Source organism: Prionailurus bengalensis, chromosome B3, assembly GCF_016509475.1.
Source record: "Prionailurus bengalensis isolate Pbe53 chromosome B3, Fcat_Pben_1.1_paternal_pri, whole genome shotgun sequence".
Lineage (NCBI taxonomy): Eukaryota > Metazoa > Chordata > Mammalia > Carnivora > Felidae > Prionailurus > Prionailurus bengalensis.
The window spans coordinates 62,565,648-62,579,480 of NC_057355.1; the positions used below are offsets into that span (position 1 = coordinate 62,565,648).

Consider the following 13,833-nt stretch of genomic DNA (forward strand, 5'->3'; position numbering starts at 1 on the left):
TCACAGAACCAACTATTTTATTACACTGTGGGTGGACTGGGGCCTGTGGAGGGCAGGGGGATGGGTGGGGTGTGATGCCTGAGAGCCCTGGGGCATGTGGGGAGGATACAGAGCATCAGGCTCTGCAGGGTGCACTCTTGGGGGCAGGGAAGAGGCAGCCCCTTCCCACTCCTCTCACCCATCCCCATGGCATTAAATAAACAAAAAGGAACTCTATACAGCACAAAATATACAGGGAGGTCCTACCCCCCAGCCCTCAACTGTGCATAGTGACAGGGCCAGGTCTGAAGGGCAGGGCTGGGACCTCCAGCTTCTGACATTGCAGCTTTGAACAGGAAACAAAACTCCAACTTCTTTGAGATCCCAGGCAGACAGGTCCATCTGTGTGTGGGACTCTGGGTTCAAAGGTTTTCTGCTCCTCCCAGGCCCTGGAGCTTTCTCAGGAACCAGAGGCCTAAGCTTAGCTGAGACATATCCCAGAGGGGCTGGAGCCTGGCCTCAGGAGTGGGCCTGGGAAACAGGCTAGAGTGGTCTGGCCCCAAAGCCTTCCCCAGCTCAGGCTTCCATCTTGGCAAAAAGGAAGCAGGGCCAGGTGAGAGCTGGAAAGGGTCTGCGAGAGTTCTAGAGTGAAAGGCCAAGGTAGCCCCAGGCTCAGAGGGGCCGGGTTGTGTGGTTATAGACCAGGTGCTCCGTGTCCTCTGTGGTCGAGACTGTGGAGCTGGCAGGGGTAGGGGGTTGGGGGTGGCAGTGGTGGTGGTGGTGGCGGTGTCTGTGGAAGCCCTTTCTCTGGTTCTTGAAGAAGCAGTAACCCAGTATGGTGACCACCACCACGATGCAGGTGGCCAGGAGTACTGCAATGGCCACCTCCACGGAGCCTGGGGGGAAAAAGAGGCCTAATGGAGGAGCTCCCGGGGCCTGCTCAGCTCTGATGCCCAACCTCCCACTCTGTGCAGAGGGGACCAAGTCAAATGGATGCCAGGTGTGGAAAGACCTCCAGCGTACAAGCAGCTGGGCTCCATTAGGAGCTCAAGGAAAGGCCTGGGACTCTGACGGCAACCATAGGACACGCGCTTTCCGGTGCCTCCCTCCTCTGCCCATGGCAGGTATCACTACTGACTGTAGCTCTCGGTCCCTTGAGCCAGCCTCAGGATCCTTCTGAACACAGGTTTGGGCGATCACATGGAGTTGATCCTTGAGATGATACCTACTCATTGGTGAGAGGGCAGACGGGGCTTACCTACATTAGGAATGGGGTTTTCCCGCTGCAGATCAAAAACATCCTTCTCTACAAAATAATGAGGAGAGAGACAAATCAGTACTAAAGGCTCTGAGACTCAGTTGCTCCTCGGTGCCCCAGACGGCCCACTGCCATCCTCCCCCACCCCCATTGCAGCACTCTGCTGATGCGCTGAGTGCTCTAGCTCAGCCTTTCCCCTCCCCATCTTCCGTCCCCTCCCCCACTGCCCAGCTCACTGGAGATGCCACGACAGGACTCGAGACATTGCTGCTCCTCCTCAAAATTGTTCTTGTTGCCATAACAACCACCATAGGTGAAGCGGGCACAGCGTTCACTTAAGGGGTTGTAGTACCAGCGTGGGATGTTCTCCAGGCAGAGGCCTGTGTCTGGCAGGTCCACGCAGTGCCCTGGGGGGTAAGGAATGGGCCAAAGGATGAGTGAGTCCATGGGGGGCCACCCTGCCACCATCCACCAGGCTCCACCTCCTGACCAACCTCATGCTGAGGAAGGCTGAGAGTCAGTGAGGGCCTCCGGGGCCCCAGAAACACACATATCCTGGACAACAGTCTCAGGCACAGAAATACCCCACATGGACTCATGTAACCGTTTTTTTTCCATTTTCTTTCAGCTTTTCCGATTGTGTCAAGATCTCGGTTTTCTCTCCAGCACTGGATGGTCTATCTTTTTAACAAAGAAGGCTCAGGGTCTGACCCTGGCAGGCAAATGTCTAGTGGAAATTAATTAATGTTGTTTTATTATAGTTATGGTAATAGTTAATATCAATCTGTAGCACGTAACAGTGGCTTCCCATGTACGCTACTGATGTGAAACTTCCTTTAACACATTAAGGTAGAAATGTATTTGATTTATAGGAAAAGTGGTAAGTAAATAACACCTCAGTGATATGCGGGCATGGTGGTAAGAGGAGGACCGATGCATGGGAAGCATGAGGCCGAAGAGAGCCTAGGAGCCCGCCAGGTTTCTACCCGCAACCTGGCACACACAGCAGGCCCCTTTGGCATCCTGGAGGAGTGAATAAGGATAAGGCAGTGCCAGCCTCTCTCCTGACCCAGGGTGCCTGAGGAGGACCTCACCTTTGTCACTGGGGAAATGGATGTTCTGGAGCTCCTCGAAGCCACTGGTGTCTGCAAAGATGAAAGATCAGAGGCCCAGGCCAAACAAGGGTCTTGCAGGGGTGCAGGATGAATGGCCAGGACCTCCCCCTCCGTTGCCCACCGCCCCTCCCTCTCCCAGGCCTCACATTTTTCACAGGTGGCCTCATCAGAGGCGTCGGGGCAGTCGGGAGTGTCGTCACACTCCAGGAAGCGGTCGATGCAGCAGCCATTGCTGCAGCGGAACTCGGTGGGGTGACAGGTGCCAGAGCACACTGGGTGGGGTGGGATGGTGTTGAGGGTGAGGTCAGGCTCCAGCAGAGGTCACCAAGTACCAGAATCCATCATCTACCTGGCCTTCTCTACCCCAGCAGAGCATTATGACATGTCCCCTGCTCCCCTTCTAGCACCCCCCACCCGCACCCTCCTACACACAAACTGGGGAGTTCCTGATAGGGTGCTGGGTTGCAGTGGGTGGGGTGCCTGTGGTCCTTCCATATCCTACGAGGGCAGGAATGGGTTGGGCGAAGGAGCTCAGACAGGGGCAAAGACATGACCTGGCAGGGGTGAGGGGAAGAGAGAAAGGAGCAAAGCCCACCTGGACGGTGCCTGTCCATTGAGGGGCCTGGGAGAGAGAAAACAGACAAGTGAGAGGAGTCAGGGCCAGGTCCCAGCAGAGATGAGCTGTTTGGGGGTAGGGGGGTGGGGGCTGGGAATGCAGGACTCCCAAGCCCACTGTCCTGACAATGGAGAGACCACATACCCTGGGGGAAAGTCAGGGTCCCCAAGCTACCTGGTAAAGGCCCACCTTGCACATCCCGGCAGGCTAGCTTGCACTCTTCTTCCCGAAGGTAGTTGTTCTTATTGCCCAAGCAACCTCCATAAATGAAACTCTTGCAAATCTGTTCCGTGGGGTCGTAGTACCAGCGGGGGAAGGAACCGCGGCAGCGGCCCACCTTGTTGGATGCAAGGCAATATTCTGGGGGAGGGGAGGAAAGCTTGTGAGGGGGCCCTGTGGGGCCCCATCATCAGAGGGGGCCGGCTCCAGGTACTGCCTCCCTGTCCCCTCCCTTACCTTCTGTCTGCTTGGCAGACAACACAGTAACTGTGACATTGGCCGTGCTCTCTGGCTGGTCTGAGTCGGCCACTGTCAGCTGGAACAGGTAGGTGCCTTCCTTGAGTCCCCACAGCTTCACCTGGTCCGCCTCATTCTTCTATACACAGGAGTAGCCATCAAGCTGGGACCCCCCCGGTGTCCCTCAGCTGTCCCAGTCCTCCCAGCCACACCCCCACCTCCATAGGGAGAGCAGAGGAACTTGGTATTAAATGTATCCTCAGCTTCTATCCACCCCAACCATCTGGAACCTCAGGCTGGCCAATGGTCCTGGTAAGGGAACCCTGGAGAGCTGAGGTGGGGGTCAGGGAGCCAGCCTCGTGTCTCACCTCTATTCTGACATCTGTGTCACCCTGCAGTAGGGACCAATCTGTGTTCTCCACACCCTTCAGCACCAGCGGTTCCTGGGGCTGCACCTTCAAGTCTATGCCTGCCCAGATCTTGGGGATCCGGGACCCTGAAGGGGAAGGTAAGGTAAGATCAATTCTCACTGAATGGGCCAGAGCTCTCCTGAAGTGGGGAGCAATACGGGCCACACCTAAACCAACCTAGGACTCAGCAGCCTGCATGGGGTACAGGCAAGAGCTCACAACTAAATCATCCTCTTGCTCTCTATTTAGATAGTCTTTGTTACACTGAAGATATGTTTAATGTTGTAAAACCTACTTTCTGAAGAAAAGTACTGAACAGCCTGTGTCATTTGATCCCATTTAGGGGAAAAATATATATAGGAGAGGAGCTTATTCTCATTTTCTTTTTCTTTATTTATTTAAGTTTACTTATTTGGAGAGACAGTGAGAGTGCACGCACACGCGTGGGGGAGGGGCAGAGAGCATCCCAAGCAGACTCCTTGCTGTCAGTGCAAGAGCCTGAAGTGGGGCTTCATCCCATGAACCATGACTCGGGCTCATGACCTGAGTCGAAATCAAGAGTCGGACTCTTAACTGACTGAGCCACCCTGGTGCCCCTATTTATTTTATTTTATTTTATTTTAAGTAGGCTTCATACCCAGTGCAGAGCCCAACATGGGGCTTGAACTCAGAATGCTGAGATCAAGAGTCAGACACTTAATTGGCTGAGCCACCCAGGTGTCCCCTCCCCCATTTTCTATAACACACAAGTACTTGTGCTAATGCTTTAAAAAATTAAAGTAACAATATTTTTGAAAAGCCAAATAAGTAAATATGTAATTAACACTATTACCCCTCATTCTGCTCTTCTGGATTGCTGCAGAGAAGCCCATCCTGGTAGAACCGTAGGCACAGAGTCCCTGGGCAGCAACGTGGCAAGACTTGGTGTCCCAGAGTATGTAGCCACAGGAGGAGGGTGCCTCTGCCACCTCAGACAGACTCTGCCTCCCATTATAAGGGGTCTTGAGGGAATCACACCCTCCCTCAACCTGACAATGCCTGTGCCTGAGGCTTCCTCCGGTCTCAAGTTAGGGACTGGAAAGAAGTAAGCACAAAGCAGAATTCCTGTCTGTGGTAGGTTGAATGGGTAGACCCAGAAAATAGGGTTGTGTCTAATCTCCAGAATTTTTGAATGTGACCTTAACTGGAAAAAGAGTGTTAGCAGAAGTAATGAAGCTAAGCATCTTCATATGAGATCATTCTGGATTAGTTGGGTAGGCCCCATCCAATGATATATTGTCTTTATAAAAGACAGAAGAGGAGAAAACAGAAAGAAGGAAGGCCAAGTGAAGACAGGCAGAAACTGGAGTGTGATGCAGTCCCGAGCCAAGGACTGCCTGGCACCACCAGGAGTTGGAAAGGGCAAGGAAGGATTCTCCCTGGGGGTCTTCAGAGGGAGTATGGCCCTGGCAACACCTGGATTTTGGACTTTTGGCCTCCAGAACTGTAAGACAGTAAATTTCTGTTGTTTTGAATCACCCAGTTTGTAGTAATTTGTTTCAGCAGCCATAGGAAATTACACACTGCGTTGGAGGGGATTCCAGGCAGATAAGACCCAACACCAGGAAGCAACTTGGGAGAAGAGACCCAACAAGATGAAGCAATATGTGGTGTGTGTACAAGACAAGGTAGTGGGCATACAGAGAAGGGCGAGGTCACAGCAAGTCAGAGAAATAGGGAAGGCTTTCTTGGGAAGGGAGAAAGGACTTTTTTTTTTAACCTTTTTAAAAATTTTAATATTATTTTTTATATATAATTTTTTATATATAATTTTATTATTATTATTATTATTTTAAAAGTTTATTTTTGAGAAAGAGAGAGTGAGGCAGAGGATCTGAAGCAGGCTCTGTGCTGACAGTGGACAGCCCAACATGGGGCTCGAACTCATGAACTGTGAGATCATGACCTGAGCCGAAGTCAGATGCTTAACTGACTGAGCCACCCAGGTGCCCCAATTTTATTATTTTTTAATGTTTATTTAGTTTTGAGAGAGACAGAGATAGGGTGAGCAGTGGGGGGGGGGGGGGGGGGGGAAGGAGGGGACAGAGGATCCGAAGCAGGCTCTGTGCTGACAGCAGAGAGCCCGACGCAGGGCTCGAACTCATGAACCACGAGATCATGACCTTAGCTGAAGTCAGATACTTAACTGACTGAGCCACCCCGGCACTGCGAGAAAGGATTTTTTAATTCTTTTGTTTTTGTTTTTATTTGGTTGGTTGTAGAGAAGTGTGCGGTGTTGTTGATAACAGCAGGAAACATGAGCCAAAGCAAGGAGTTGGGAATTTGCAAGGCCAGTCTGGCAGACATTGAAGAGACCAGCCTGGGTGAGACAGACCATAAAGGGCCCTCAATGCAGGGCCAGAGCATGTGGACACAGCAGAAATATATTTAAATATTTAACAACTAGTGGTACAGGAAGGGGACAGACATGGCCATGAGCAGTGGCACAGAGTTCTAGAGACCACAGCTGCACCAGACATTGACCTCCCAGATGTATGATCGAGCTTCAGGAGTCTACAGGGAGGGGCCAAGGGCCCAGGCAGCAGGGGCACTCCTGAGCACAGGGCAGCAGCTATCTATCCCTCTGTTTGGAATAATGTCTAAGGAGAGAAGAGGCCGGTGAGTGGATCAGAGCCACAGTTCAGAATATGTGAAGGGAGTCATCTGAATTAAAGGGGTAGCTAAAGGAATGGAAGGGAGGATGTGAGAAGCTTTCCGTGTCTGACAGGCATTGGGAACTGAGAAGAGTAGGCACAGAGAAAAGGGAAACCAGATCTAGAGGGAACCTAGAGAAGTTGAACTTGAGCAGGGAAGACCACTGAGGAAGTAACCAGCAGGCAGAGGAAGTGTGTATGGGGACTTCTGACAGGCCAGAGCTGGAGACAGGTATGGAGTTGTCTTTATCAACAAAGCTGCCAATAGTTTATTTTGTGACACAGCAAAGTACCTAAAATTCAAATTTTTGTGTTCATAAATTGGAATACAGCTTCATCTACTCATTTACATATTGTTGACAGCTGCTTTCACCTTACAACAGGAGAGCTGAGCAGCTGAAACAGAGACTATATGGGCCACAAAGTGTAAAATATTTCCTATTTGAACCTTTACAGAAAGTTTACTGACCACGAATCTCCATCACCTACCTTCCTAACCATCCTACCACAGCTGCATTCTTGCCCCTCTCCAGATGAAAAAATTGACATTAGAGAGGTTAAATAACCTGCCCAGGGTCACTCATTTTCTGAACAGCAGAGCAGGGATCTGAACTCTGGTCTATCTGACTCCATAGCTCATGGTCTTTATAAAACACCATGCTGCAGTCCACTCACCTACTTAGAGGAGTGATTTTGATTGCTTTTCATTATCTTAGGGTTGTTTTTGACTTAGGTAATACATATATAAAATTCAAAAAGTACAAAAGAGTTGGGGCACCTGTACGGCTCAGTTGGTGGAGCATGGGACTTGATTTCGGGGTTGTAAGTTTGGTTGGGTGTAGAGATTACTTAAAAAATAAAATCTTGAGGGGCACCTGGGTGGCTCAGTCGGTTAAGCAGCCAACTTCGGCTCAGGTCATGATCCCGCGTTCCGTGAGTTCAAGCCCCGTGTCGGGCTCTGAGCTGACAGCTCGGAGCCTGGAGCCTGCTTCCCATTCTGTGTCTCCCTCTCTCTGCCTCTCTCCTGCTCATACTCTGTCTCTCTCAAAAATAAACAGACATTAAAAAATTTTTTTTCTTTATTTTTTTTCTTTTTATTATTTTTTTAATTTTTTCTTTAAATAAAATCTTGAGGCACCTAGGTGGCTCAACTGGTTAAGTGTCTGACCTCAGCTCAGGCCATGATCTCATGGCTCATGAGTTTGAGCTCCACGTTGGGCTCCAAGCTGATGGCGTGGAGCCTGCTTGGGATTCTCTGTCTCCCTCTCTCTCTCTGCCCCTCCCCACTCTCTATCTCTCTCTGAAAATTAAAAAAAGAAAAAAAAAAGTTAAAACTAAATAAAACCAAAAACCTTACTACTGCCCCCCTGCCCCACCCCCGAAACAAGTACAAAAGAGTAGTATTTTTTTTTTTAATTTTTTTTTTCAACGCTTATTTATTTTGGGGACAGAGAGAGACAGAGCATGAACGGGGGAGGGGCAGAGAGAGAGGGAGACGCAGAATCGGAAACAGGCTCCAGGTTCTGAGCCATCAGCCCAGAGCCTGACGCGGGGCTCGAACTCAGGGACCGCGAGATCGTGACCTGGCTGAAGTCGGACGCTTAACCGACTGCGCCACCCAGGCGCCCCCAAAAGAGTAGTATTAAGTCTTGTCCTTTCTTAACCTTTTCCCCTTAACCTCCCAGGGTCCTCTCACTAGAGGCAACCATTCTATTTTATATGTGCGTGTGTGACTATCAAGAGACGGTACTGAATTTATAAGAATGCAAGTTCTTCTTCCTGTTTTTCTCACAATGTATTTTGGAAATCCTTCCATAGCAACATGGAGTTTCCCCTTTTCTTGGTTGCACAGTACTCATGTGAATGCATCATAACTTACAACTTATTTAACCAGTACACCAGTCTCCTCTTGACTTAGATTCTTTCTTTTCTTCTTCCTTCCCTACTAAAAACCAAACCATATTGCCTCAGGGCTTATTATTATTATTACTATTATTATTGAAACAGCACTGCCACATACAATTATAGGATGTGTTGACAGACAGTGAGATTGTTTCCAATTCTTTGCTATTATAAACAATGCTACAACGAGTAACTGGCTGGTAAGTGGGTTTACACACATATAAGTATAGCCACAAGATGAATTCCTACCAGTGGAACTGTGTTGAGGATTATGTGCATTTACAAGTTTGTATTTTTTTTTTTTTTAGTATTTATTTATTTATTTATTTAAGTAATCTCTTCACCCAATGTGGAGCCTGAACTCAACACCGATATCAAGAGTTGCATGATCCCCTGACTGAGCCAGCCAGGCGCCCCCATTTACAGTTTTGATGGACATTGCCAAGCTGTCCTCCACCGAGGCTCTACAGAAGGTTATGTCAAGCGTAAGTGAGTTGAAAGGAAGAAGAGAAGGTAAGAGATAAGAGCAGCTGGTAGGAGGCTGAGTCACTGAGATTCCTCTTTGATGAGGCAGAGAAAGCGAGCCACTGGGGGACTCACAGAGGGGAGGGGAGACCCAACGGGTGAAGACCAGGACAAACAGTGACAGCAAAGGGATGGGAGGAGAGAGCTTCCACAAACATGTCAGATGCAGGTGCAGAGGCCTAGAAGGAGGAGAAAATGAGGAGAAAAGGAGGACCTGGGTTGCAGGGGTTGAGAGGAAATAAAACCGGAAGAGCAGGAAAGAAAAGTGCCTGTCTGGGACGAACTGTACCCAGGGGGCTTGGCTGGCATTCAGTAAAGGGTCCAATAGGGGCAGGTCCTGAGGTGACCTCTGAGAGACAAAGCCATAGGGGCAGTGAGCTGGGGGGTGCGCATGCCTCTCTCCTTGCATTTTTCAGAAAGTAATCAGCCGAAGACAAGACTACTTGGGAGTCTACCTACCTGGCAGATAGGCTAGCCCCACCAGCCCCCAGGGTGCAAGTGGACAGCAGAGTGATGCACCTTGGGCCAAACCAGCAACATCCACCCAGCCCCAGGCCCCAGGAGCAAGGGGCAGATGCCCCACCCTACCACTCCCTACTTCCCACCCTCAAGAGAGCAAAGGGCCAGAGTGGCCATAAAGGAAGCCCTTCCCCAGCTGCCAGGCCTCAGGACATCGCCAGGAAACAGACTCCACCTCCTAAGCCACTCTTCCAACAGAAAGAGGGGGAGGGCAAGTAAGGGGAGAGAAGGAAGGAGCAGGGTATTCGGAAGGCCACAAGAATCTAGACTACATTGGCCACAAACAGGGAAAGGGGAACAAGCCAACCCACCCTGATTTCTATACCCAATGAATGAATCAAATGAATCAAAGGTTTAAATGCCCTGAACACCTAGGTGCCCACCTTGCCTGCCTTGGTCCACCCTAGCCTCCAAGATGACTTTATCCTGCTCTTTCCCATCTCCAACCTCTAGCCAGGCTCAGTTGAGAACAGACTCCTTGATACCAAACAGCTCCCCCCAACCCCCAAAGCACTGCAGCACCCTTAAAATGGCCTGGAGCTCGCACTCAGTTCACGCCCTACCCAGCTCCCTAAATAACCCAGGAAATCCCCACTCCACCCTGTGTCGTGCCAAACAAGCCAGCCAGGGTAGGGGCATTTCCAAATGAGGAAGGCTGGTCGCAAGACCCTGTGGCCCCATCCACCTCATCTCCCCGACCAGACCCCAGAGTTTCAGGTGCTGGCCCTGGAGCAGAACTCCCATGGACTCTCTGTCAGATCAGGAAGGCACAAGAAGCTCAGGTCAATTAGAGTCATCACCACCTACACTCTCTGCTACTTCCTTGTGGAACAGGCTCAGGCCCTGGCCCAGTGGGACTCAGGTGGCCCAGCCTGCCCCAGAGATGGTGCCTACTCTCCCCCCTCCCCCACCCAGAATCCCCATCCCACCTCTCCTCAGAGACCCAAGAGAGCTACTGGAAGAAGGATGGGGAAAGTTTGGCCCAGGAAAAAGCTGGAAAGTCCTTTTTCCTCTTTCCAGAACTGAGACCACCCCCAGATTGAGTACCAGCCCAGTCCTGGCCCCTGAGCTCCCAGTCTCTGGTTCTATTATCTGCTGGGCTATCATGGGTCAGAGTGCTAGGTTTCTACCAAAAACGTGGCCTTGTGTGAAAACCAGCATAGGACTTTTGGAGATCCTGCCTGGATTGAGTCCCACGTCTCCGATTTATGGGCAGTGCTATCCTGGGCAAATTATTATTATTATTATTATTATTATTATTATTATTATTAATTTATTGTCAAATTGGTTTCCATACAACACCCAGTGCTCATCCCAACAGGTGCCCTCCTCAATGCTGGGCAAATTATTTAACATGGGAGTCGGTCTCCTAATCTAAAAAGTGGGATGACAACTAATAGCACCCTTTTCAGAAGTGGTTATCATGAGGCCTAAGTCAGAGTCTAAGTGGCACAGCAATCAGTAAACTATAAAGTGCTAACAGAGGTTATCAGTTGTGACCCATCCCTGCCCTGGAGCCCCACCTGGCCAGAACATCAGACAGAGAAAATGGGGAACGAAGGTCTCTGGGGGGGCCCCAACCCCAGCTGACTGCTCAGTCCCAGCAAGGAGGAGGAGGAGCCCCCACTTTGCCCTTATCCCTGGAAGTAAACAAGGTGAGCAGACCTTGTAGCCTGGCTATCACATCCTAAGCTGGGAGAGCCCTGCCTGGCTCACCCGCGTACACACACACCTGCCTGGACAGCTGACATCCCTCCCCTACCAGGTATACATACCAGTGGGCTGACTCACTCAGCAACCCTGCTCACCCCCACCCAGAGCCTCTGGCTACTGTGCCCACAACACCACCCCTTCCTCTTTTGGGTCAACCTCAGACTGGGCTTGTTCTTTAGCATCTGGGGTCTTGGAGTTGTCCCCATACCACCAAAAGGCCAATAGGTGGGAAGAGGGGGTGCAGAGAGATGCTAACCAGTCCCAAGCCCAGCAGCAGAGAAGCAGACTATCCTTCCCCGGGCTCACTTGACAGGGCCTCAAGGCACCTAGCACAGTGCTTGGCCAGGGGTGTCTAGCTAGTCACCAGGTGGCCTCCAGACGACTCACTCCCTGACTTAGCATATGAGGGCCAGCAATCGGGAATCCGGGAATCCGGAGGAGCTGCCTCCTCTCTCCCAAACACACATCCCAGAGCACCAGCCCACTCAACATCCTGAATTAGGGAGCCAGAGTCTGGATTTTAGGATGTCACCCCTCCCCACTCTAGTAGTCTGTTCTGTGTTTACTGTTTATACTGCCCACTTCTAAGGAGGAGTCAGGGCTGAATGGGACTGTCCTCCTCACTCCTTTCTGATGCTCGCCTCCCCCAGGACTCCATTACCAGTCCCTTTTCTGAGTCTCCCCACATCCATCCAACCGGGTCCCCTCGTACTTACCTCCAAAGCCCTGGGTCCGAAGCTCGCGGTAGGAGCGGTAAACCTCCCGCGTGAGGTAGTTGATGAAGCCCTCCCTGGGTGCGAACTTGCACACGAAGTTCTGCTCGTAGAGGCAGTTCATTAGGAAGCAAGCGGCAATGGCGTCCTCCCCGCCGTCGGGCTGCAGCTCCACCAGCGCCAGGTTGCAGTTCTGGGTGGTGCAACAGGCGCGCACGCAGTCCCAGCCGCGGCGCACGGTCGGGGAGCCCAGGAAGGTGGCCCCGTTGCCGACCGAGGCCTCGGTGTCGAGCACGAAGGCAGGCACCCCGGCGGTAAAGCGGTCCAGGCAGGCGCCTCCCGCGGGCAGGCCGGGGGGCGCGGGCGGCGGCCCGGCCTCGGTGCCCAAGAGATCGAGGGCGCACAGGAGCCACACGGTGACTGCTGGGACGCTGGCCTGGGAGAGGCGGGCACGGGCCATCATCCTTCCCGGGGCCGTTGCCCTCCTCCCCACGGGGGTCACCTTCACTGTGCGGCCCTCTGGGCTCCGAGGGTGCTTGAGACCTGAAAGGGGGGAGGAGACGGAGGAGGAGACACACCGGATCAGCCGGAGACTTCCAGGGAGGCGGGCAGGCCAGGAGGAAGTCGAGAAGAGGGCTGGGGAGCACCCCAGGCCCCGGGAGTGAGGAAGGGTACGCTGGCCCAGCCCTCCCACTCCCACTCTGGTGACCCGGCCGTTCTCGGACCCCCAGATGGACGGCTAAGGAGCTCACGTACCCGGGCACACGCAGCAGCGCAGAACAAAGGGCCACACATGCTCCGAGCCCGCTCCGTCCCCGCCTCGCGCTCCGGGGCCCGGGTTACCTGCGCAGGTGAGTGGGGTGGGGCTGCCCCTGCCGAGGTTCCGGTCCCGGCTTCCTGCGCGGCTCGGGCCCCCGCTTCCGCCCCGGTGCCGGGTGCGCTGAGGCTCGGCCACTTCCTCCCCGGGTTTCTGGTGAAACTGAGTCAGTGCGGCCGGGGCGGGGCGGACATTAACCCCAGCGCCGCCGGCCCCGCCTACTGCCGTTGCGCCGCCACCTGCCCGCCCTGCCCCGCCGCGCTCCGCCACCGCCACCCCATGTCTCCGGACCCCTTCCCCGCGGACTGCTCCCGGCACCGTCTCTGGGTCCCGGCCCCGGGCGGCGCCCCTCGACGCTGCTCTACGTAGGCTCCGCCGAGGCCAGCCTCACGGCAGGGCCCCGCACCCCAGAAGTGCAGCCGGTTCTCTGGCCTGGACGCCGCAGCAGAGTCGTCCATTCGGGGGTCCAGCACTCCCGCCTCCCTTTCCGGTCGGGGCCAGCATTCCCAGCTCCTGGCCTGAGGCGCTTGAGAAGGAGCTGGGGGAGGAGAAATGGGGCAAAGCCCGACGCCAACGGCAAACGATCTTGCCGCCGTCGTCAGCCCTCAGGAAATCATTTTCATCTCGTGGCGGGAAGAGATCCCAGAAGCTGTGGGGCTGCACCTTTGGTAACTGGAATCCCGGATGCCTGCTCCAGCGTCACCGCCCTTGCCAGCTCCGGGAAGCCCTCCTTTCTGCCAGAGTGAGCAGTTGAGGCGATTTCCTCCTTCCAGGTTTCCCTGCTAGACCTGCAGTGGTTCCATTTTGTTTGAGGGCCTTCCTTGTACTGAGGTTTACATTCAGGTCTCTGTCAGAGCTGAGTCCCTGTTAGCTCTCATTGGTCTGCCGCCTCCTTCCCTGGAGTACAGGTTCCCTCTTCTCTCCCACTAAGAGGGTGCTCCTGGTCAAGAGCTGGTCGTCCTCTTCCAGTAGAATGCCATCCTTGGAAGCTAGAAGCTCCAGCTCACCAAAGTAATTGAGATAATGACCTTCACAGATCTGTGGGTTCCTTGAAACCATGAGTGAAGAACTCCTCTTAAAGACCATTCTTACAGAGCAAGATTGGCCTTGTTAATGC

General features: G+C 52.9%; 2 protein-coding genes across 3 annotated transcripts in view; one reads left to right on the forward strand and one right to left on the reverse strand.

Annotated features, from left to right (window-relative positions):
* Nucleotides 1–13,775, reverse strand: SPINT1 (serine peptidase inhibitor, Kunitz type 1). Its single transcript, XM_043554520.1, has 13 exons — nucleotides 13,623–13,775; nucleotides 13,149–13,254; nucleotides 12,656–13,102; nucleotides 11,903–12,442; nucleotides 3,793–3,920; nucleotides 3,425–3,563; nucleotides 3,158–3,328; nucleotides 2,948–2,974; nucleotides 2,499–2,624; nucleotides 2,332–2,382; nucleotides 1,474–1,644; nucleotides 1,238–1,285; nucleotides 1–875 (listed from the first exon to the last, which is right to left on the reverse strand). Exons 1-13 carry the CDS (start codon nucleotides 13,773–13,775, stop codon nucleotides 652–654), a joined length of 2,331 nt encoding a protein of 776 aa, XP_043410455.1. The 3' UTR covers nucleotides 1–651.
* The window catches only part of PPP1R14D (protein phosphatase 1 regulatory inhibitor subunit 14D), a 26,651-nt gene continuing 25,202 nt past the window's right edge, over nucleotides 12,385–13,833 (forward strand). The window contains exon 1 of one of the 2 annotated variants that reach the window (XM_043555638.1): nucleotides 12,385–12,750. The gene's annotated coding sequence lies outside the window, so the exon portion shown is untranslated. Of the gene's footprint in view, nucleotides 12,751–13,091; nucleotides 13,459–13,833 lie in introns of those variants that run through there. The other variant, XM_043555637.1, reaches the window with a different exon arrangement.